Source organism: Phoxinus phoxinus (genome assembly GCF_949152265.1).
Source record: "Phoxinus phoxinus genome assembly, chromosome: 7".
Lineage (NCBI taxonomy): Eukaryota > Metazoa > Chordata > Actinopteri > Cypriniformes > Leuciscidae > Phoxinus > Phoxinus phoxinus.
This window is the reverse complement of record NC_136882.1, coordinates 39,434,331-39,458,519: the sequence shown is the minus strand read 5'-3', so window position 1 is coordinate 39,458,519 and position 24,189 is coordinate 39,434,331. Positions and strand designations below refer to the sequence as shown.

At 37.4% G+C, this 24,189-nt stretch overlaps 2 protein-coding genes and 1 long non-coding RNA gene across 5 annotated transcripts in view; 2 read left to right on the top strand and 1 right to left on the bottom strand.

Annotated features, from left to right (window-relative positions):
* Positions 1-17,713, bottom strand: part of akap17a (A kinase (PRKA) anchor protein 17A) — a 31,071-nt gene extending 13,358 nt beyond the window's left edge. Inside the window, exons 1-2 of one of the 3 annotated variants that reach the window (XM_079619674.1) lie at positions 16,740-17,713; positions 1,654-2,430 (exon numbers count right to left, since the gene is read on the bottom strand). In XM_079619674.1, coding sequence (XP_079475800.1) covers positions 1,654-2,430; positions 16,740-17,600 — 1,638 coding nt within the window. In that variant the 5' untranslated portion in view covers positions 17,601-17,713. Of the gene's footprint in view, positions 1-1,653; positions 2,431-4,184; positions 4,348-16,739 lie in introns of those variants that run through there. The other 2 variants (XM_079619676.1, XM_079619675.1) reach the window with 2 other exon arrangements.
* Positions 5,529-9,104, top strand: LOC307001860. The gene is made up of 4 exons (XR_013798334.1): positions 5,529-6,334; positions 6,448-6,586; positions 6,726-6,917; positions 8,380-9,104. It is a non-coding gene; the product is annotated as an uncharacterized lncRNA (long non-coding RNA).
* A 196-nt stretch (positions 17,714-17,909) lies between the features above and the next one.
* The window catches only part of septin10 (septin 10), a 28,708-nt gene continuing 22,428 nt past the window's right edge, over positions 17,910-24,189 (top strand). Inside the window, exons 1-2 of the mRNA XM_079619679.1 lie at positions 17,910-18,253; positions 20,390-20,504. Coding sequence (XP_079475805.1) covers positions 18,224-18,253; positions 20,390-20,504 — 145 coding nt within the window. The 5' untranslated portion in view covers positions 17,910-18,223. The remainder of the gene's footprint in view (positions 18,254-20,389; positions 20,505-24,189) is intronic.

Here is a 24,189-nt window from a genome sequence, read left to right as displayed (position 1 = left end):
TTCCCCAAACGAACACGCTTTAATGAACAGCGCTCAGTTAATTCAACTTTCCGTCGGCTGAATAATACTTGAAATCATAATACAGTCCATCATCTAATTAAAGGCCCTCTCAGTGCCGGTGTTATTCTGCTGAGCAGACTCCCTCTCATTAACCCGACTCATTAAAAATCATAATCTGCTCAATGCCGAAGCGAAGCAGTGGCGAGTCGAGTCGAGCTGATAAACCAAACATTTCTATGAGCTTTCCTTCTGTGCTTTGCATTCACAGACCAGGGTTATTATCGCTAACTAAAACTAAAAACAGTTTAATTAAAATAAATGTTGACGAGATTAAAATAAAACAGCTAGATTAAAAAGTTAAGACAAACTTTAAGTTGGCTTGACAAAAGCCGGACCAGAGAGTTTAAAGAAGTTTGAAGTTTAAAGTAGTAGATAGATAGATAGATGCAGTTGCTAGGGTACTCAGGGTGGTTGTTATGCGGTTGCTAAGGTACTCAGGTTAGTTGCTATGCGGTTGCTAGGGTACAATGGGTGGTTGCTATGCTGTTGCTAGGGTGTTCTGTGTGATTGCTAGGGAACTCTTGCTGGTTGCTATGCTGTTGCTAGGGTACTCTGGTGGTTGCCAGAGTGTTGCTATGCGGTTGCTAAAGTAATCTGGGTGGTTGCTAGGGTGTTTGTGGTGGTTGCTAGGGTGTTGCTATGCGGTTGCTAGGGTAATCTGGGTGGTGGCTACTGGCTAGGGTGTTCTGGGTGGTTGCTATGCTGTTGCTAGGGTACTCTGTTTGTTGCCAGGGTGTTGCTATGCGGTTGCTAAGGTAATCTGGGTGGTTGCTAGGGTGTTGCTATGCGGTTGCTAGGGTAATCTGGGTGGTGGCTACTGGCTAGAGTGTTCCGGGTGGTTGCTAGGGTATTGCTATGCGGTTACTAGAATACTTTGGGCGGTTGCTAGGGTGCTGCTATGCTGTGTTTCAGTTAGTTTCTTTCTCATTTTTGTTTAGTTTAAGTACTAAATAACTAAAACTAAATAAAAAAAACATTTATAAATACTATATAGACATTTAAAATAAATAAATGGGGGAAAAAACACAACAATATGAAAAAAACTTTAGCTAAAATTAAAGTGAAAATATTAAGATTCAAAATATTAACAAAAACTCTAATAGTATGAACGATACTAAAACAACAACACTTACAGACTTACATTAAATCCCCAACTAAAAACCGGGCATGATTATGTTCAAATTGTATATAAATTATTTTATAAAAACCCATTACATGCAAAGTGAGATATTTCAAGCCTTTATTTGTTATAATTTTGATGATTATGATGGCTTATGACAACCCCAAATTCAAAATTAGAATATTGTGAAAAGGTTTTCATAAGCTGTAAGCCATAATCATCAAAATTATAACAAATAAAGGCTTGAAATATCTCACTTTGCATGTAATGAGTCTATATAATATATTAGTTTCACCTTTTAAGTTGAATTACTGAAATAAATGAACTTTTGCACCATATTCAAATGTTTCCACAAGTGTCCACACCTGTACAAGTGTTGCCAGTAGAAGTACAAAACTTGTTTAAGCAGAGCAGGATCTCATATCTCATGATTCAGGATGACAGAAAGAACGGGATCTAGAAGGGAATCAAACCTTAATATTGCAGGCGACGGCTTTCCCATCGTCCCCCTTCAGCATCAGCTTCATCCCTCTCAGAGAGTCCATGGCCTTCACGAAGCCCGTGTGGTCCAGATACTGCACGTACCCCTCAAAGTTCAAGTGTCCCCCGAACGAGAACGTGTTGAAGTTCTTCCCGGTCATCTCTTCCCGGTAGGGATCCAGCATGGGAATGTCGACGTTGCGAATCTTCCCGAAGCGCTCAAAAACGTTTTTAAGCGTCGCTTCCGAAGGCTTGTCGGGAGAACCGTCCTTCTGGGCGAACCATTTACAAGGAAGCCCTTCGAGGTGAACGGTGTCGGGACGTTCTCCCGGCACGGTCTCGTTCATGTCCTTGGCGTCCCGGAAAAACGAATCCCAATCGTGGCGTGTCGGGAAATCGGTTTTGTTCTCGGCCGTGCGCACCTTCAGGACATCCGTGAATCCGCTCAGCTTGATGCTTTTCCCCTCGAGTTTGCTGAGGATTCGCTTCACGACGCTCCTGTTCTCCACTTCGCCTTCGAAGCGGATGAAGTCCATGGTGCTCTTGGAGATCCGGAGCGAGGAGAACTGGTCCGGATGAGCCATAGACTTCAGCCTCTCCATCACTTCCCAGTTGGAGATGGATTTCCCCGGCAGCTTGAGGTGAGGAAGAGCCACGCTGATGGTCATCTTGGCGATGGGCTTCAGGTAGAGGTTGAACTCCGGACACAGATCCACGGCCTCCGCGGTGTCGGTGACTATAGACGTCATCATGGACGCTTCAGGTGAACACTTTAGAGAGAAAAGAGACGGATCAGTCTTCAGTGCGGCAATCTTCACTTAAAGCAGTAGGTCACTTTAAAATGAAAATATTATATAAATATTGATTTTATGATGGATAGATGCACTTTTATGATGGATAGATGCACTTTTATCATGGATTTATGCACTTTTATCATGGATAGATGCACTTTAATGATGGACAGATGCACTTTTATGATGGATAGATTCACTTTTATCACAGATAGATGCACTTTTATGATGATAGATGCACTTTTATGATGGATAGATGCACTTTTATGATGGATAAATGCACTTTTATGATGGATGGATGCACTTTATTGATGGACAGATGCACTTTAATGATGGATAGATGCGCTTTTATGATGGATGGATGCACTTTTATGATGGATGGATGCACTTTAATGATGGATAGATGCACTTTTATGATGGATAGATGCACTTTAATGATGGACGGATGCACTTTAATGATGGATAGATGCACTTTAATGATGGATAGATGCACTTTTATGATGGATAGATGCACTTTTATGATGGATAGATGCACTTTTATGATGGATAGATGCACTTTTATGATGGACAGATGCACTTTTATGATGGATAGATGCACTTTTATGATGGATAGATGCACTTTTATGATGGACGGATGCACTTTAATGATGGATAGATGCACTTTTATGATGGATAGATGCACTTTTATGATGGACAGATGCACTTTTATGATGGATAGATGCACTTTTATGATGGATAGATGCACTTTTATGATGGATAGATGCACTTTTATGATGGATAGATGCACTTTTATGATGGATGGATGCACTTTTATGATGGATAGATGCACTTTTATCATGGATAGATGCACTTTTATCATGGATAGATGCACTTTTATCATGGATAGATGCACTTTTATAATGGAGAGATATCAAGGATATTTAAAAAAAAAAATCTTATTAAAAAATATTTCAGATAGTTTAGTTTACTTAGAAATACTAAAATTACTCAAACGGAAAATAACGCAACTAAAATTTATACAGAAAACTGATATTAAAAAATAGAAAAAAAGCAACAAAAAAGAAAGAACTAAAACTTAGATGGAAAATATAAAAATAAAAACTAATTCAAAATATGAATACAACAATAATATATTAATAATACTAAAATAACTAAAATGTCAGTGATTTTATGATATATATATATATATAACACATATATAATAAAATACCATTACATAGACAAAATTCACAAAACATTTGAAAGAGTTTATTATCCTTTGATAGATGTTGGATTCCAGCTGATACTGATGATCATGGACTAATACTGGATGATATTTCAGTCTGTACTAGTTATTAATATTACAACAGGACTAGTGATGAAACTTAACATTCACAAGCTCAGCCACTTGATTCCGAGTCTCTGTTCGAGAATATTATGATTTTACTACCATAATAATTGTTGTAACTATGTTTGTTTTTTGTGTGTGTAAAACACGATCCATACAACTAATAACATCACTACATTAAACCTCACAGAGAGTCGCTTATTCTAATAAATCGCTGATTAGACAGATTACGGAATGATATAGAGATCAGACACACATTAGTGCGAGAGATGATGATGATGTGTAGATTATTATTGATGAGTTATTGATATCGGAATCATTGACCAGTTTAAGCGGGTGATAGTGACACTCGACTCCTGGGCACAGATGAAGGGAATCATGTTTAGACATGTAAATGTTTACTAACCTTTCTGAATTGTTCGGACTGAAGCATTAATAACAACAGCAGTCCGCTCACAGTTGAAACAAACGGACATGATGTTTACAGCTTCCGCATACGTCACACAGAGCCGGAAGTCGGAGAGGAGCTCTGCTGCCCCCACGCGGCGACTGCTTGACCTGCAGCTCAGTTTCCTTAGAAATTCATCAAAATAAAGTTTGTTCTGAATTAAAGTTCTCAAAAGACACATATCTGTTAATGTCAGATAATAAAGCCACTCTTAGATCATGAATAATAAATACAAATAAAATAAAACATATATAAATACATAAATATAAAATAGGAGATGATTATACAAATTATATATAGGCTATAATTTTATATAATGTATAATTTAAAATGATAAAAAATAATTGTATAATTTTAAACAATAATAATATATATATAATTTATGTTTAAAATAATACAATTATTAAAAATATACAAATAAGCAATTATAATCTATCCTTAAAAACTAGAATGATTTTTAGAAACATTTTCTTTCTTATTTCATTATTTTTTTTATTTAAAAATAATAATGTGATTAAAAAAATGTTACATATATATCTATTAAATATATTAAATTTAGATTAAAATAAATAATAAATGTTATTAATTAGATTAAATAAATAAACTAAATAATAGCTAATAATAATACTATGGTGAGTAGAAAAATATATATAATAATGCAACTTAATAGAAACAAATTTTAGATTTATAATATTATTTTTTCAGTGTAAATTGGATGTTTCTAAAAAATGTTTTTAATTTTAAATGATTTTTAATTTACGGACGAGGTCAAGATCATATTTGGCATCTAAAATATTGAAAAACCTTGTTTTGTTGGACAGAAAAGTCGATGCATCAGTCTTATTTATGACTAATAACCTATTATACACACTAAAAAACGTTGGGTTATTTGTTTAACCCAACCGTTGGGTTACACATATTGGGTCAATATGTTGGGTTATTTTTCAAAAATATTGGGTTATTTTTAAAATCGTTGGGTAATTTCTAGAAATAACCCGACTGTTGGGTTAAATAGCCATAGCGACGGTTCAAATTTTAACGGTCAAGTGTCAGACAGTCAACACAGAAGCTGCTGCTGCATCCTGATAATGAACGGTAAGTCATATCGTTTTTATTTATATATAACATTAAGTATTGTGTACTGAGATACTTGAATATAATTATTCTAAAACTAAATTTTATATTTTTAAAAAACGAAGTTCCATTTAGGCCGTTTTAATGATCCCAGGAAAGTGAGATCGGTTGGAAATAAACTTAACGTTAGCTATCTCCGTTAGCTCGCTAGCTGTAATAAAGTAATTAATTAAAACATTATACTAGCGAAAACGTTAGTGATGTAACGTTACTACCAGTAAGTTACCTAATATAAACTAAGTAACGTTAGGCTTAAGTTAGTCTGAAATCACTAGCTAGCATTACGCCTGTTTTACTGTATTCGTGATAGCAAAGGTCTTATTAAAGGGACTTTAGTGATGGTCTGTCACAGCTGAAGCAGTGCTCCAGACTGGTAGCGTCCTTTTTTGTATAGGTGTGACTACAATTGTCACTAAATGCGGAACGAAAGAGCTCTATACTCATTAGAACCGTAGTGCGCGGACCATCTATCACCTCGGCCCAGCGGCGCGAGCTCAGACATCGGTCACACGACACCACAACAGCGCTGTGAGAAGCGTTTGAATTCGCTCAAATCTCCGAGATGAGAGGAAGATGAAAAAGTGCAGATATTCCCAACAACATTGAAGCTGAAATAATGAGAAACATTGTGCAACAAATAAACGATTAGTGCATGATTAGTTAAAAAAAGTTTATGTTTTCCAATACACAGATTATTACCTTGATTTACAACACAAACTGCAACTATGGTATTTTGGCAGAAAAATATTCATAATGCATGTTAATATGCATGCATGTGCATGTAACAGTATTAATAATGGATAGCTGAAGCATCCAATTATAGTATTATAAGTGTTTTTTTTTCTTATGAAGTTTTGCCTTTTATTTAAATGTGTTTTACTAAACGTGTTATACTTTTGTTTTAGACAAATGGGCTAATTTGTGAAGCAGACTACAACAGTTGATCTTCTGCCATTTAATTGAAACCTTTCAAGGTGAGTAAGCAATTAAAATAAGTGATATATTAAAGGTTTTTTATTAACTTATTTTTAAAGACTAGTTTACTTATCTGAACATATTTTTTTTTTTCTGCTTCATTCTAACACAGGAAGGAGTAAATGGAAGTTTTACGCTGCTGGATGACAATGGTTCTCAACTCTGGTCCTGGACAGTGGTACAGTAGTGCACATTTTGGATGTCTTCCTTATCTGGCACCGGTCTTGGTGTCCCTCTAATATAACAAGCTGGTAAGTTGAATAATGATAAGAGAGACCAAATGTGCAGTGCTGGGGCTACTACATATACAGGTACAGTTAATTACTTATGTTTGCTTGTTTTTTCAACTGTCTTCCCTCATTTTAATACAATATGTTTTAATTTCTGTAGAGTCTGAGCTGGCTGATGACTGACAATGATTGAGTGGCAAAAGAAAGCAAGAAGTCCTCACAGCCAAGTTGAGGAGTTCGTGAGACACACACCACCTCAACAAACTGCAGTGCGTGGAATTGATCCTCTGGAACAAAAACTATCGAAGAAATCATTCGAGAACATCCCAGACTTCACCGTTTTCTTGGAATGGTAAGTTTAATGATGTTCAGTATAGCGGGTTTGCACGTGACGTCACCATCGAGTGACTGCGGTTATACCCACTGAGTGGCAGAATGACTGCCGCAAAAACACCAATAAAATGGGAAAGAGCTTTTCAATTTGTTTGTACAACTAGATAAATCAGAGGTATATTTTTACAGACTGCCGAAAGCTAGTGGGAAGTTCTGATCATTTTACTATGTCTATAATCTATTTAAAATGTTACATGTCAATAGCCAAATTCACCAAACACATTCAATGTTGATCACATTAAGAATAAGAAAAAAATTGCAATGCTAGGAAGAGGCCAAATTATGAGAAACAGAAATGATTGATTCATTTATCTGCGTCTTCAGCCAATGCAGTCTGTTAGTTTACCTCACCTCCCAATTTGAGTCGTTCATTCATCCCATGAAATCCTCATAAACTGAGCTTTGCAGTCTGTAGTACCGGATATAGAATTGAATAGTTCACGTTTCGAGTCTATCGACTTCAGGTTCAAATAATTTCTTTCAACACATGACAGCCACATAAACTGAAGCTATGCAGTCGGCACCGGATACAGTGTTGATTAGTTCATCTCTGGTTTGAGTCGTTCAGTTTTATGTCACGTAACTGTGTTGTTATTAGACTATATAATATATATATCTTTAGCAAAGGGATTTTGGCATTGCCAACTCTTTAGTATCACATTAATATGGAAAGAACCATCATAACAGAAATTCTTAAATGATCAATTTAAAAAAAATTAAAAAGCTATAATTTGATACCAAAAGCGCAGCATGATACTGTAAAAAAACTGACTACTGGTAAATGCTTGTTTATAAGAAAGTTTGGGAATTATTAACTCATTTATGTGTCCAGCACTGTCACATGACAAAAGAACGAAAGACTCGGATCAGACTCAAAGACTCGAGAGATGAACTAATCATTTCTCTTTCCAGTACAGAACTTAAAGGATGTTGCGCATGTGCGGTCAAAATGAACAAAGAATTTTATCAACCAACACGAGTGCTTTGTGTAAAAAATCATAATCGCTGCGTTCACACTCTTGTCGTCTGCTCTCGCATTAACACAACACGTATGCGTTGAGGTGCTCTCGTGAACATGCGTTTGAGTTTAATATTTTGTATACTGTAATGATGTCTTCGCTACCTTACTGGGGCTTAAAAGTGATAGTTGCAAAAATCTCCCAGACTCATCAAAAAGCTCTTTATTATGTTCCGAAGATGAACAAAAGTCTTGAACGGTTTGGAACGATATGAGGGCGAGTAATTAATGACAGAATTAAAATTTTTGGGTGAACTAACTCTTTAACACCAGGTGTAATGACTAATTAGAGTGACCATAATTTAATTCAATACAGCACTGCTTTGATGTAACTTTTTCATAATTTAACACTGTTGATGTTGTCACAGTGCATGCCCAACTGAACTTTATTTATTCTTTTAAGGTTGGAACTAACATGGTGCCTATCTGAAGTTCTGAACCGTAAGACAAGCCCGGATCCACATGACTGCTGCTTGGGGACAAAGAGAACTCGCAAGTTTTGATCATATTCAGTGTGGAAGCAGTTGAGCAGAAGACTTTATTTCAACCAATGGATGCGTTTCAAAAATGTTTTACATATATGACATAAACCATTTCAAGACCTCTGCACCCATTTGGTTGTTTTTGTAGCATTCAAACTTTAATATATTCAGAGTAGTTCCTTCAACACATTGCTGCCTCATTAAGAACTTTGATCATCATCATCATTAGGTCCTGTAGTCAACATATGTATTTGTAGTTTTATTACTTAAGGTATGTTTACAACAACACATCTATGCATTCAGTGTACAGAATAAAGTTGTGATTAGGATTTAATGTTATTCATTTGTGTATTCTGTCCATATTTGTATAGGAATTTAATGTATAGTTCTTGTGCTGTATATATATATATTATGTATGTTTTGAATGTGTTTGTACATATTTGCATAGGTTTTTAATTTATTATGCGTGTTGTATGTACACTTGTATTTTGAATTTATGTACACAATATATTTACATTAAATGCTAGACTCCCTAATATATATAGTGTGTCATTTATAAATATATTTGTTGAAACATATGTATTTTTTTATACAAATAAACAATCTGTATTTGAAAACAATGGATTTTATTTATTAAAATAAGGTCATAAATAAAAAATAAATATTTAACTCAACTGTTGGGTTATTTTAACCCAACTGGTGTTTAACCCAATGCATTGGGTTAAAATAACCCACAGTTGGGAAGGTGCTATACTAACCCACAGTTGGGTTATTCGTTGGGTTATTTTTAACCCAACATTTTTAAGTGAGTACAATGCAAAGTAGAAGTTTATGAGGTCTGATGTTAAAATAAGACTAAACTCTCAAAGTTTGCACACGTCACGCTCGAGAAACAATGTTAATCTTCTGCAAATCTCTACCGGACAAACAGATTTAACAACGAACAAGAGATGTGATGTGTGCCAAATACACTCTAAAAAATGCTGGGTTGATTTAACCCAATTTTGGGTCAAATATGGTCAAACCCAAATGTTGGGTTAAAAATGTAATTATAAAAAATGTAACCCAACGGCTGAGTTTGTCCATATTTGACCCAAAGTTGGGTTAACACAACCCAGCATTTTTAAGAGAGTTTGATCTTGACCTCGTCCGTAAATTAAAAATCATTAAAAATCAAAAATCTTTTTTTAGAAACATCCAACTTACACTGAAAAAATAATATTATAAATCTAAAATTTGTTTCTATTAAGTTGCATTATTATATACATTGTTCACCATAGTATTATTATTAGCTATTAATTCGTTTATTTATTTAATCTAATTAATAACATTTATTATTTATTTTAATCTAAATTTAATCTATTTAATAGATATATAGAGAGATATAATAGAGATATACATTTAATCTATTTAATAGATATATATAGAGATATAATAGAGATATAAATGTGATCTATTTAATAGATATATATGTAATATTGGTTTTAATCACATTATTATTTTTAAATAAAAAAATTAATGAAACCCCCTGCCTTACTCTAAAAAATGCTGGGTTGTTTTAACCCAATTTTGGGTCAAATATGGACAAACCCAGTTATTGGGTTAATTTTTTTAATTGCATTTTTGATCCAACGTTTGGGTTTGTCCATATTTGACCCAGAATTGGGTTAAAACAACCCAGCATTTTTTAGAGTGATGATGAATGTAAGAAAGAAAATGTTTCTTAAAATCACTCTAGTTTTAAAGGATAGATTATAATTGCTTATTTGTGTCTCTTTAATAATTGTATTATTTTAAACATAAATAATGACTAAAATGACTAAATGTGTGGCTCTGGAAAATGTTTCTAAGGGGAGAAAAAAGTATGGATTCAAAACTTTGATTATAATTGACAATAGTATAATATTATTAGATGTGTTTGTGTTAATCTCTGTGGTATTTCTGATCCTGCCGCTCAGATCATGGAGTTTAATCTTATTAATTCTGCACATGACCTGTACTGTATGTCACATGACTGATGATGTCATATATGAGGCTTTTGAGTGACATCATCAGCGTATGAATTGTTCAACAATAATTGGCATTGATGGTTCACAAAATGGTTCTTATTGCACAAACCTGATTAAAAAAACACTAATTTTATTAACATTTAGGCTGTGCACTAAAACAATATAATAGTTTATTTATGTTTTTGTATACCTAGACATATTTCCTTCAGTCCTTATGTATTTGTGATAAATTCAATTCAATTAAATGGAGTTTTGTGGAAGGAAGCGCTATAGAGATTTGCTGAAATATGCAATAAATAAATACATAAATACATCAAATTACACGTGTTTCTGTTTCTATATCACGTCATGAGAAAAAAATGACGTAATCATGTGAAAAAGACTTTTTAATCATAATTTTCATAATTGACTTGCAATAATTTCAACTTTTTGTCATAATTATGACATAAAAGTCAAAATTCGGACATAAAAAGTTGAAAATATAACATACCAAGTCATACCACAGTAAGTCATATCCTTTTGAATTACTGGTATGTCATAATTTTGACTTTCACATCATATTTAAGATTTATCAAAGCATTTTTTTTTCTTTTCTTATCTAATGGGCTTTCATATGATTAATTCTAAACATATCCTGTAAAACATCTCATCAGATCCCGAATAATGAATGGACAGCAGACGCCGGTTAACTTCAGTGTCATTGAAGAATCATTCCTCATTTTATTTGATCAAAAGTTCAGCGTTTGTTCTCCAGACATGATTATGATTATGAATGAGCAAAACATCAGAGACTCGAGGAACAGCCACACACACACTCACATTGTCTTCAGGAAATGTAAACATCTAGTTGGAAGGAACTATATATATATATATATATATATGTGTATTTCTAGCTATGCCAGCCTAAAACGTCAATTTCATTGTCAATAAAGGCACTTTAAAGACACATTTGGGATTAGTTTTCTAATAATATCATAAATCTTAGTACATTTGAGCAGCTAAAAGTGCATTGGGTTAAAGTAACTGGTCCTGGAATTAGACTTTCTCTTAAAGCAGCTTTTTAAAGGTCACCTATACAGCACAAACACACTTTACAGGATAACAGTCTCGATACATGAGGATTCCTGCGTTCGGAAGACCATCATTAAAGGCACGGCACCTTGAACAGCACAATCCCATCATGCATCATGCCAGACCAACACAAAGTGCATCCGTGGAGATGAATGCGGAAGAAAAAATACATTTTTACAACAAAACACTCACCAAAATGAGTGAATATCCCAGTTATCAGACAATTATGACCTAATTATGACCTATAATTACAAAATAATTATGAACTATAAGTGTGTAGTGTATGTTTGTGAGACGTTTAAAGGTTGTGTAAGAATTGTCTAAAGAACTTTTTTTCAAATTGGCTTAAACTGTCTTTATATACCAATACATAATTAAAATGTAAGTACTTTGAAAAAGAGAGTATAAAGATTGAGTGACTCTAGTGTATTTAACCTTCAAAAAACACAGCTCATTAATTCCATTCGGGACGAAACAAGTGATTGGCTTGCGCGACTGTCACTCTCCGTCGCCATGACTACCGCCGCTATTACTGGCTCTGCCCAATAATTTTTAGGCGGGAGTGAATGGAATTAATGAGCTGTGTTTATTGAAGATTAAATACACTAGAGTCACTCAATCTTTATACTCTCTATTTCAGAGTACTTGCATTTTAATTATGTATTGGTATATAAAGACAGTTTAAACAAATTTGAATAAAAGTTTTTTTAGACAATTCTGACCTACCCTACCTTTAATGCCATTTCTGAAAAATCATGCTTTCGTAAATCATTAATTATGACATAAAAAGCCAAAAGTATGACGTACTAAGACACATGCATTATGAAAAAGTCATTATGATGTAAATATATGAAAATATATACTGTACTAAGTTGAAATTCTGACTTAAAAAGGTGACGTAATCATATGACAAAGACTTTTTAATCATAATTTTGATGTCTCATAATTGACTTGCCATAATTTCAACTTTTTGTCATAATCATGACATAAAAAGTAAAAATTCGGACATAAAAAGTCGAAATGATGACGTAATCATATGACATAGACTTTTTAATCATAATATTGACGTCTCATCATAATTGACTTGCCAAAATTTCAACTTTTCATCATAATTATGACATAAAAGTCAAAATTCAGACATAAAAAGTCAAAATGATGACGTAATCATATGACATAAATACTTTTTAATCATAATTTTGACGTCTCATCATAATTGGCTTGCCATAATTTCAACTTTTTGTCATAATTATGACATAAAAGTCAAAATTCTGACATAAAAAGTTGAAAATATAACATACCAAGTCATACTACAGTAAGTCACAACCTTTTGAATTACCGGTATGTCATAATTTTGACTTTCACATCATATTTAAGATTTACCAAAGCATTTTTTTCTTTTTTCTTATCTAATGGGCTTCCTTATGATTCATTCTAAACATATCCTGTAAAACATCTCATCAGATCCCGAATAATGAATTGACAGCAGACGGTCATAAAAAGTCATAATTATGACATCAAAGTGACATAAGCCATAATTATGAGATGAATAAAAAAAAATCATAATTCTGATATACTGCACAGAGTTGAAATTATGACATAAAACGTCGAAATGATGACATACGTAAACAGCAATATGCAGACAAACACAAAGTGCATCCCAAAATAATCTATAAATATTTACATGTTCATTAGAGCGTCGTTTAAAATAAAATAAAAGAGTTGTGCATAATTGTGTTGAAAGAGATGATTGCATTAAAAATTGCTCCAGTTGATCATCCTCGAAAGTTAAAGGCAGCTCTGCATATATATTCAAATATAAAAACCACATTTTTACCGTGAAAAATTAAATATGTGGAAAATTGTTTCTATTACATGATTGTGTGTTTGTTCTACTCACTATAGTACCACACCGTTAGATGTATTATTTATCTAAATCCATTTTTTAATAGTTTTTTTATTATTTCAGTCTTTATGTTAATAAATTCAGTAATTGTATCTACTGATTTTTATTAAAAAGTTTAGTTTAATCTTATTTTTTATTATTTATTTTAAAAAGCAGCAGCAACACTTTACTTAAAGCCTTTATATATAATGCATTATAAAAGTATTTTAATGCTTTAATATTGCACCTTATATTGCATTGTATGATCTCGCAGTGTAACCGCCGTTATAATACATTATAATACACCTTTAGAAAGTATATTGCATTAAAACCAACATGTGACAAACATCCAATTTTAGATATGCAAATATTATAATGCATTTTAACTTTTTGTTACATGAAAATATATTATGCATTATAATGTACATTATGAACCTTTATACATAAAGGCTTTAAAGTCCCCCAATACTTGTATCCTTTAAAACTGTATCACCAAAATGACATATTTAAATGTTTTTTCTATTAAAAAAATGTCTTCATGCCTTAAAATATCTCGAATGTATCTCGACACCCTTCCCAGCAAAAAAAAAAACATATCCCAAGAATAGACTAGTCGTTTAATTTCTTTGTGATCTAATTGATAACTAGTGTATTCTTCGGCTGTCGTTTAGATGTCTTGTAAACGCATATTTGCTTGCTGGGTTGCCTCATTTAGTATGCGCGGTTCTATGAATATGCAAATGAGCCCCGCCTCCACTCACTCACTCCCTCACTTAGAGATCCACTGGTTGACGATCACACGTTGATCTGATTGGTTACAAGGTAGCCTAGTGTGTGACGTCAGAAACACCAGCGATTTCAAACCGTGTTTTTGAGACTGTCTTTGGTTCACTGCAGTTTTTAAGCAGAAAATACTCAGCAATGCTGTCGACTCATGAACTTACACATGGTTTAAGCGTATTAAAAACACCACATAGACACATAAACAACATTAAAAACTTGTTTTTCATCACAGGGGGACTTTAAGTAAAGTGTTACCAAAACATCTAAATCGTAAACCTATCAGGCACCTTATTTTGCACCTTGATTTGCATAATATGCATCGTTTATTTATCACACTTCCATGATCTCAGCCAAAGAGGTTAGAAACGGGCCTGGATTTGACCGGGCTCGTGAGCGAATCTCCTTCCTCGTTCTCCCTGAACGAAGTGCTGTGAACGATCTGCGTTTTGAAGCGGTTCCTCTGGAGCCGGATCCTTCCGATGGAGGACTTGCGATACAGAGACCTCGGTTTCACATCTGCGATCTCCTCCGGGTGGTTCAGCAGCCGAAGCGGGTTCAGGTTTGCTGGGAGGACTCTGGGAAGCTTCCATCGGCCAGATCCCGACGTGTTCTCCATCTCCGAGTGCGTGCAGTCCCCTATAATGTCTTTAATGTCCCCGGTGACGGTGTCCTTCAGGTACTGACACGCTTTCTTCCCGCTGTAATCCCTCACGTCTACATCCGCATCGTACGCCCCGACCAGGAGCTTCACCACCTCCATGTGATTGTGCATGGCCGCGAGGTGCAGGGGTGTGTAGCCGGCGCTCGACCGCGCGTTCACGTTGATGCACACGTTGTGTTGCTTGGCGAAATCCACCAGCTGGGCGAAGAGCTCCAGTTTGCCTTGCTTGGCCGCCCAGTGCAGACACATGAAGCCGGTCACGAAGTCCCTCTTGGAGATGAGTGTGGGTTCACACACGAGCAGCCGCTGGAGACTGTCCCATTCTCCATCTGCCGAACACATCATCCACTCGTGCTCCAGCGGGTCTAAGGTTACCGACGCACAATCCTCATCCACAGAGGACGATCTGAACTCACTGTTTCTGCAGGGCATGTGGCCGTGGGAGCTCCGATGCACCAGTGAGCGCCTCACCTGCATGTGCATGACATGTACACACCAAATATTACATGCTTTATGTGCATTTGCATCATATATTATATGCATTATGTGCTTTTGCATCATATATTATATGCATTATGTGCATTTTCATCATATATTATATGCATTATGTGCATTTTCATCATATATTATATGCATTATGTGCTTTTGCATCATATATTATATGCATTATGTGCATTTTCATCATATATTATATGCATTATGTGCATTTTCATCATATATTATATGCATTATGTGCATTTTCATCATATATTATATGCATTATGTGCATTTGCATCATATATTATATGCATTATGTGCATTTGCATTATGCATTACAGTACATGAATTTGTGTTATATATTATATGCATTACAGTACGTGCATTTGCATGAATTATTATGTGCATTATAAGCATTTGCATGATCTATTATATGCATTATTAGCATTTTCAGTATGCATTACAGTATGTCCATTTGTATTATATATTATATGCATTACAGTACGTGCATTTGCATGATCTATTATATGCATTATTAGCATTTGCATTATCTATTATATGCATTATTAGCATTTTCAGTATGCATTACAGTACGTCCATTTGTATTATATATTATATGCATTACAGTACGTGCATTTGCATGATCTATTATATGCATTATTAGCATTTGCATTATGCATTACAGTGCATGCATTTGGATTATATATTATATGCATTATTAGTTGCATCATATATTATATGCTTTACGTGCATTCGTATTATATACTGTATTATATGCATTATACATGCATTTGCATTATTTATTATATGCATTATTAGTTGCATCATATATTATATGCATGATTAGCATTTGCATTATGCATTACACAGTAAGTGCATTTGCATGATCTATTATATGCATTATTAGCATTTGCATTATCTATTATATGCATTATTAGCATTTGTATTATGCATTACAGTACGTGCATTTGTATTATATATTATAAGCTTTATGTGCATTCATATTATATATTATATGCATTATACGTGCATTTGCATTATTTATTATATGCATTATTAGTTGCATCATATATTATATGCATTAGGCCTATGTGCTTTGCATCATATATTATATGCATTATGTGCTTTGCATCATATATTATATGCATGATTTGCATTATGCATTACAGTACGTGCATTTGGATTCTATATTAATATGCTTTATGTGCATTCGTATCATATGTATTATAATATGTGCATTTGCATTATACATTATGCATATACATAATTATATTAATTATGTAGATTTACATTATATATGATGCATGTGCATTTGCATTATATATTACGTGCATATGCATTATGTGCATTTGTATTATTATTATATGCATGCATTATATTTGCAGCAGTGAGTCTGACCTGTGGAGAACTGCTCATCATGAGCTCTATGAAGTTCTTGCGGCTGCCTTTCGGGGTGCTGGCCTCCTCAGACTGTCCATCATGTGACTGTGCACCATCCTCAGAAGAGCCCAGCAAACTGCGCTGAGATCCCCTCGATGTTCTCCGGCGAATAGTGATGACCTGTGATGAGGATGAGGATGATGATGATGGTGATGTAACGCAAGCTTTGCCAACTGGAGCCTCCAACTCCAGTTCTCCTGCCCTAGATTCCGGCTGTCCGGTTGGCTGAGCATTGGAAAGCTCTGGAACGCTTGATTTGCTATCGTTATCATTTGATCCCTCTGAGAGATCACAGTGAGAAACTAAAGAACTGTCTTTCTCGATCAGTGCGATGTCTGACACACACACCTCCTCACATTCAGCATCTCTCACAGTCACAGCGCCTGCGTGCACCTCAGATTTTATATTCAGATCATGTTTTTCTGCCTTAACATTGCCGTTCTCTCCCAAATGCAAAGCATCGAATCCTTTATTGACGTCTTCGTCATCATCATCCACATCATCGGGCTTCTCATCCTGCGCGCGCCCGCTCCCTATCTCCGCGTATCTGTACTTCTTCTTCAAACACACCACTTTCTCCCCGTTTTCCTGCTTCACGTACGCGATATTGTCCACAAAACGCTTAAATCTCTCTTTTAACACGGCTCGCTTCGTTTTTTCACTGCTTAGGAAGACTTTGAAATGCGCTATCAAGTCCTTGTTTTTCACGCGCCCCTCGTTTTCCAATAGAAAGTCCAGAACGGATTCTTGCGTGCACTCCGTCGCCATTATTATATCATGTTTTATATTTATACATGCGAATGAATAAATTAACGTCATCGGACATCGATAAATCGTTTGTCTGGGCGTCTTGTATTAAAAGTAGGTTGTAGATGAGATTGAGTACTGTACGCGGTGCGTCAGATAGGGGTCGGTAGAGCTTATAATGATGATTGCATCCTAGCAACTCCTCTTGGGAGAATATAATCACTAATGTGAAACTGGAGTACAGTAACCTTCATTCTGGCTCAAACGCGCTCGGCGTTAACGTTGCGGGCGGCTTCTAATTGAGCCAAAATGGATTCCAGTTACATCTCTACAGCGCTCAGGGCGAGTCCGTGCTTGGAACGTACCACTTTGCTGGGACAAGGGGGGTTGGGAATGTTCTGAACATTAGAGGTAATATTTAGTGAAGTCGACCATGCGTTGTAGCTTTAATTTGGGTTAAAAATGTAAAAAATGTGAATGAAAGTGCTCGCTAACATATTTGGCATGTGAAGTGGTGATACTCTGTCGACTAAAATTCAGACAAACCCTCTCAAAACCTGCGAAATGGTAGCGCAGATGTTCCCAGTGGTGTGTCAGCTGGAATTATTTGGACGAGGCGGGTCACAGGAACTTTTGACTTTCACCCGAAAGAGAACCGAGATTTCACCAAATATTTGCAATTTTCCTGCGCGCAAATGGCATCCTCTGATGTGGTTCGACAGATGGTACGTTTGAGATCAACATATTCCAGGTTCTGACTCTTTTCTCGTGTCTATGACTGTGTGAAGTTTGTGACAGTGGGAGTGAGTTGGCGTGAGCGCGCTTGGGAGTGTCTGGACCTGCGCTCAACTATTTCACTCACTGGCGCGCGCGCTCCTCTTTTATACAAACAACAACATGAATACAAACATCCGATAAATCGATTTGAATAGAGTTATCTGATTTATTCATTTAAATACATGTATCTGATTTATGAATCTGAAAGAGGGGCTCAAATATATTCATCAATCAAAATACTAACATGCAAAGAATCGATTTGAATAGAGTTATCTGGTTTATCAATTTGAATGCATATATCTGATTTATGAATCTGAATGAGGAGGAACCTAAATATATTTATCAATCAATCAAAATACAAATATCCAAATTAAATAATCGATTTTAATAGAGTTATCTGGTTTATCAATTTGAATGCATGTGTCTGATTTATGAATCTGAATGAGGAACCTAAATATATTTATCAATCATTAATCAAAATACAAACATGCAAATAATCGATTTGAATAGTTAGATTTATCTATTTGAGTACATGCATCTGATTTATGAATCTAAATATAAGTAATCTAAATGTAAATACAGTACCTTTCAAAAGTTTGTAAACATTACTAGTATTTTTAATGTGAATTTTGAAAAAAGTCTCTTATGCTCATCAAGGCTGCATTTATTTGATCAAAAATCAGGGGGAAAAAACAGTAATACTGAGAAATATGATTAAAATGTAAAATAATGGTTTTCTATTTTAATGTACTTTAAAATATAATTTATTTCCGTGATGCAAAGCTGAATTTTCAGCATCATTACTCCAGTCTTCAGTGTCACATGATCCTTCAGATATCAGTATAATATGCTAATTTTATACTCATTAATTATCAGTGTTGGAAACATTTGATAATATTTAATTTGATGTTTTTTTATTTTTATTTGTTAGAAGTATACAAGTCTGTGAAGTTAGGAATATGTGACGTTTTCTGTTAAAGCAATTAGGGATGCACGATACATTGGCCACCATAGCCTAGCCCTATATGTTCATTTTTAATGTTATGGTTATCGGCCCGATACGAACATTTGGCTGATATATTAAAGCCGATCCTTCATCTCAGACACGTCAGATTCGCACTGTTCAACATGATGGTTTTGAATTGTTTGAAATATGATTGGAATCTCTTTTAAGTAAAATACAGATAAAGTGCAGCGCTCTGTCATATCGGCTCACACAATTATAATAAGACCATCAATATAATTGTCTGCATGATGAGACTTGTGTTTTTATAATCAGGCTCTCAAAAAATATATACAAATTTGGATGTAGATTTATCGTCCAATATACTGGTTATCGGCTTTCAAATATATATTGAAATTATCGGTACTATTGGCCAAAATGTTAATATCGGTGCATCCTTAAAAGCAATTATTGCTATACATATTTGTATATATACATAGTTATATACATGTATAGAATATATATATATATATATGTGTGTGTGTGTGTATGTATATATTAGGGCTGTAAACGATTAATCCAAAATAAAAGTTTGTTTACATAATATATGTGCGTGTACTGTGTATAGTTATTTTGTATTTATATAAATAGAAATACACACACACGCATGTATATATTTAAGAAAAATGTGTTATTTATATATAAAATAGTTCTAATTATATATAATAAAAATCATATCAAAATTTATATGCAGTATAAATGCAATTATTTCTTAAATATATACATGCATGTGTGTTTATTTATATATACAAAATAATTATACACCGTACACACACATATATTATGTAAACACAAACTTTTATTTTGGATTCAATTAATCGCGATTAATCGTTTACAGCCCTAATATATGTATAGAATATTCAGCAGATCTAGAAGTCTGAGACCACATTGAGAATCTTTTAAAATTGAAAGTTGTGAAACTGTGTTAAGTATGAGTTATTATGACATATATTAACTGGAGTCAATCTGATGAAGACATGTTTGAGAGAATGATTTGAACAGTAGCTTGTAGCGCTCTGTGGGTTTAGCAGCGGTCAGTGTCACGGCGAGGCTTTCTCACTCACTCACTCGTTTCTTCCAGGACAAGAACGCCCGTCCGCTGGCTCTATCAGGACATGTTGGCTTTGACAGTCTGCCGGATCAGCTGGTGAACAAGTCCACGAGTCAGGGATTCTGCTTCAACATCCTCTGCATTGGTAAGAGACATGGCAGGAATCTTCTAGAGATGTGCATTATGGTAGTTTGAATTGATTGACAGATGTGGCTGCCAAAAATGCATTGAAAAGTCAGTGATTGCTTGTTTCTGCCACTAATTCTGGCTATTTTTCTCCTAATTGCGAGTTTATATCCCACAATTCTGACTTTATTGCGAGTTTATATAAATCATTTTTTAATAATTGTGGGATATAAACTCACAATTCTGGCTTTTTTACTCAGATTTGTGACCTAAACTCACAATTCTGAGATTTTTCTAGCAATCCTGATTATGTCCTACAAGTCTTTGCATGAAAAAAAGTCAGATATATGAGTTTATATCACAATTCTGAGGGAATGGTCAGAATTTTGGGAAATAAATTCGCAATTTGGAGAAAAAGTTAGAATCGTGGGATATAAACTCAGAATTTCACGAAAATTTTTTGGGATATAAACTCGTAAAAAGTCCGAATTGTGGGATATAAACTCGTAAAAAGTCTGAATTGTGGGATATAAACTCGTAATTGTGAGAAAAAAGTCTGAATTGTGGGAAATAAACTCGTAATTGCAAGAAAAAAGTCAGAATTGTGGGATATAAACTCGTAATTGTGAGAAAAAAGTCTGAATTGTGGGAAATAAACTCGTAATTGCAAGAAAAAAGTCTTAATTGTGGGATATAAACTCGTAATTGTGAGAAAAAAGTCAGAATTGTGGGATATAAATGTCACAATGTCTGGGTGATGTCCCCTGGGTAGCCACTAGAGGTCCTCTTCCCCCACAGGTGTCAGTCACTATTGGACTACAATCCCCATCACCCTTGTCGGACTCATTATTCATTATCACACTCAGCTGTTCCCACTCACCTTGTTACTGTCTGTCTATTTATACCCTGTCTGTTTAATCACTTGTTCTGGAATCCTTGTTTCATGTCACCCGCTTCCCAGAATCTGTCTTGGTTTGTTTTAGTGTTTGTTTCTTGTTTTTGGAGTGCTTATATGGTTTTTGACCCTTGCCTGGACTGGTTTTGTGAGTACGGATTACCCTAAAGAATTACTGCACTTGGATTTCACCTTCTCGTGTGCGTGTCGTGACAGAAGGATTCCAGCAATATGAAGAAATCCAGCAGCACAGGTATTCGTACCACTCGTCCTTACACCTGGAAGGAGAGGGAGAGAAGAGGGGAATTATTCTCTCTACGCCAGCAGGGTCGGACGGTCGAGGAATTGAGCGTAATTTTTTGCACTCTGTCCAGTGGGTTGGCATATAATGACGCAGCAATTAAAGACATCTTTAATCATTGCCTTGATGATCCCTTGCCAGCCTGGGAGATGAGGGGACTGGAAATCCTGGACTTTGAAAGATTTGTCCAATACCTTAATGTCCGCAGCAAGTGGAGTATATCAGTTGGGCCTACGTCCCCAGACAAGATGGCTGACTCTACGCCGATGTCTCCGGCCAAGAGGCCTGTCGTCCCGGAGGCCGTCCCCGAGCAGCCTGCTGTCGTCCCGGAGGCCATGTCCGTGCAGCCCGCTGCCTTTCTGGAGGTCGTCCCCGTGCAGCCCGCTGTCGTCCCGGAGGTTGTGCCCGTGCAGCCCGCTGTCGTCCCGGAGGTCATTCCCGTGCAGCCCTCTGTCGTCTCGGAACTGCCCACCATCAGTCCAACCACAGCCAAGAGGGCGGTGTTCCTCTTTTACGCAGTGGTGGTACTGCATGCGTGGAGGAGGCACAGGACGTCGGCCGGTCCAGAAACTGTTCAGGTCACGTCTGCCGAGCCTGAGCTTCACGTCACGTCTGCCGAGCCTGAGCTTCACGTCACGTCTGCCGAGCCTGAGCTTCACGTCACGTCTGCCGAGCCTGAGCTTCACGTCACGTCTGCCGAGCCTGAGCTTCACGTCACGTCTGCCGAGCCTGAGCTTCACGTCACGTCTGCCGAGCCTGAGCTTCACGTCACGTCTGCCGAGCCTGAGCTTCACGTCACGTCTGCCGAGCCTGAGCTTCACGTCACGTCTGCCGAGCCTGAGCTTCACGTCACGTCTGCCGAGCCTGAGCTTCACGTCACGTCTGCCGAGCCTGAGCTTCACGTCACGTCTGTTCCAGTTCCTGAGCCGGTGGTGTCTGTTCCAGTTCCTGAGCCGGTGGTGTCTGTTGCAGTTCCTGAGCCGGTGGTGTCTGTTCCAGTTCCTGAGCCGGTGGTGTCTGTTCCAGTTCCTGAGCCGGTGGTGTCTGTTCCAGTTCCTGAGCCGGTGGTGTCTGTTCCAGTTCCTGAGCCGGTGGTGTCTGTTCCAGTTCCTGAGCCGGTGGTGTCTGTTGCAGTTCCTGAGCCGGTGGTGTCTGTTCCAGTTCCTGAGCCGGTGGTGTCTGTTCCAGTTCCTGAGCCGGTGGTGTCTGTTGCAGTTCCTGAGCCGGTGGTGTCTGTTCCAGTTCCTGAGCCGGTGGTGTCTGTTCCAGTTCCTGAGCCGGTGGTGTCTGTTCCAGTTCCTGAGCCGGTGGTGTCTGTTGCAGTTCCTGAGCCGGTGGTGTCTGTTCCAGTTCCTGAGCCGGTGGTGTCTGTTCCAGTTCCTGAGCCGGTGGTGTCTGTTCCAGTTCCTGAGCCGGTGGTGTCTGTTCCAGTTCCTGAGCCGGTGGTGTCTGTTGCAGTTCCTGAGCCGGTGGTGTCTGTTCCAGTTCCTGAGCCGGTGGTGTCTGTTGCAGTTCCTGAGCCGGTGGTGTCTGTTCCAGTTCCTGAGCCGGTGGTGTCTGTTCCAGTTCCTGAGCCGGTGGTGTCTGTTGCAGTTCCTGAGCCGGTGGTGTCTGTTGCAGTTCCTGAGCCGGTGGTGTCTGTTCCAGTTCCTGAGCCGGTGGTGTCTGTTCCAGTTCCTGAGCCGGTGGTGTCTGTTCCAGTTCCTGAGCCGGTGGTGTCTGTTGCAGTTCCTGAGCCGGTGGTGTCTGTTGCAGTTCCTGAGCCGGTGGTGTCTGTTCCAGTTCCTGAGCCGGTGGTGTCTGTTCCAGTTCCTGAGCCGGTGGTGTCTGTTCCAGTTCCTGAGCCGGTGGTGTCTGTTCCAGTTCCTGAGCCGGTGGTGTCTGTTCCAGTTCCTGAGCCGGTGGTGTCTGTTCCAGTTCCTGAGCCGGTGGTGTCTGTTGCAGTTCCAGTTCCTGAGCCGGTGGTGTCTGTTCCAGTTCCTGAGCCGGTGGTGTCTGTTCCAGTTCCTGAGCCGGTGGTGTCTGTTCCAGTTCCTGAGCCGGTGGTGTCTGTTCCAGTTCCTGAGCCGGGTTCTGTTCCTGTGCCGTGGTCGTCTTCGCCCTGGTCGTCTCCACCATGGCCGCCCGAAGGACCTTCCCCGTCCCGGCCGCCTACACAGCCGGATCCGCCCTGGCCACCTGAGGGAAGGTCTCCGCCATGGCCGCTTGAGTGGTCGTCTCCGCCGTGGCCGCCCGAGGGGTCGTCTCCACCCTGGTCGCCCGAGGGGTCGCCTGCTTCACCCTGGCCGCCCGATGGACGGTCGTCTCCGCCTTGGCCGCCCGATGAGTCGTCTGTTTTGCCCTGGCTGTCAGTTAAGCCGTCAACTCCTGTTTCTGTTCCCTTCCATGGACCTGGCCCCCCATCCCTCCCCCTGATCCTCCTTTCCACCTCCCTCCTGGACTCTTGTTTTGTTTGTTTTTTGTGGGTCTTGGAGCGTCTGGTAGCCGCTCCGTAGAGGGGAGGTTATG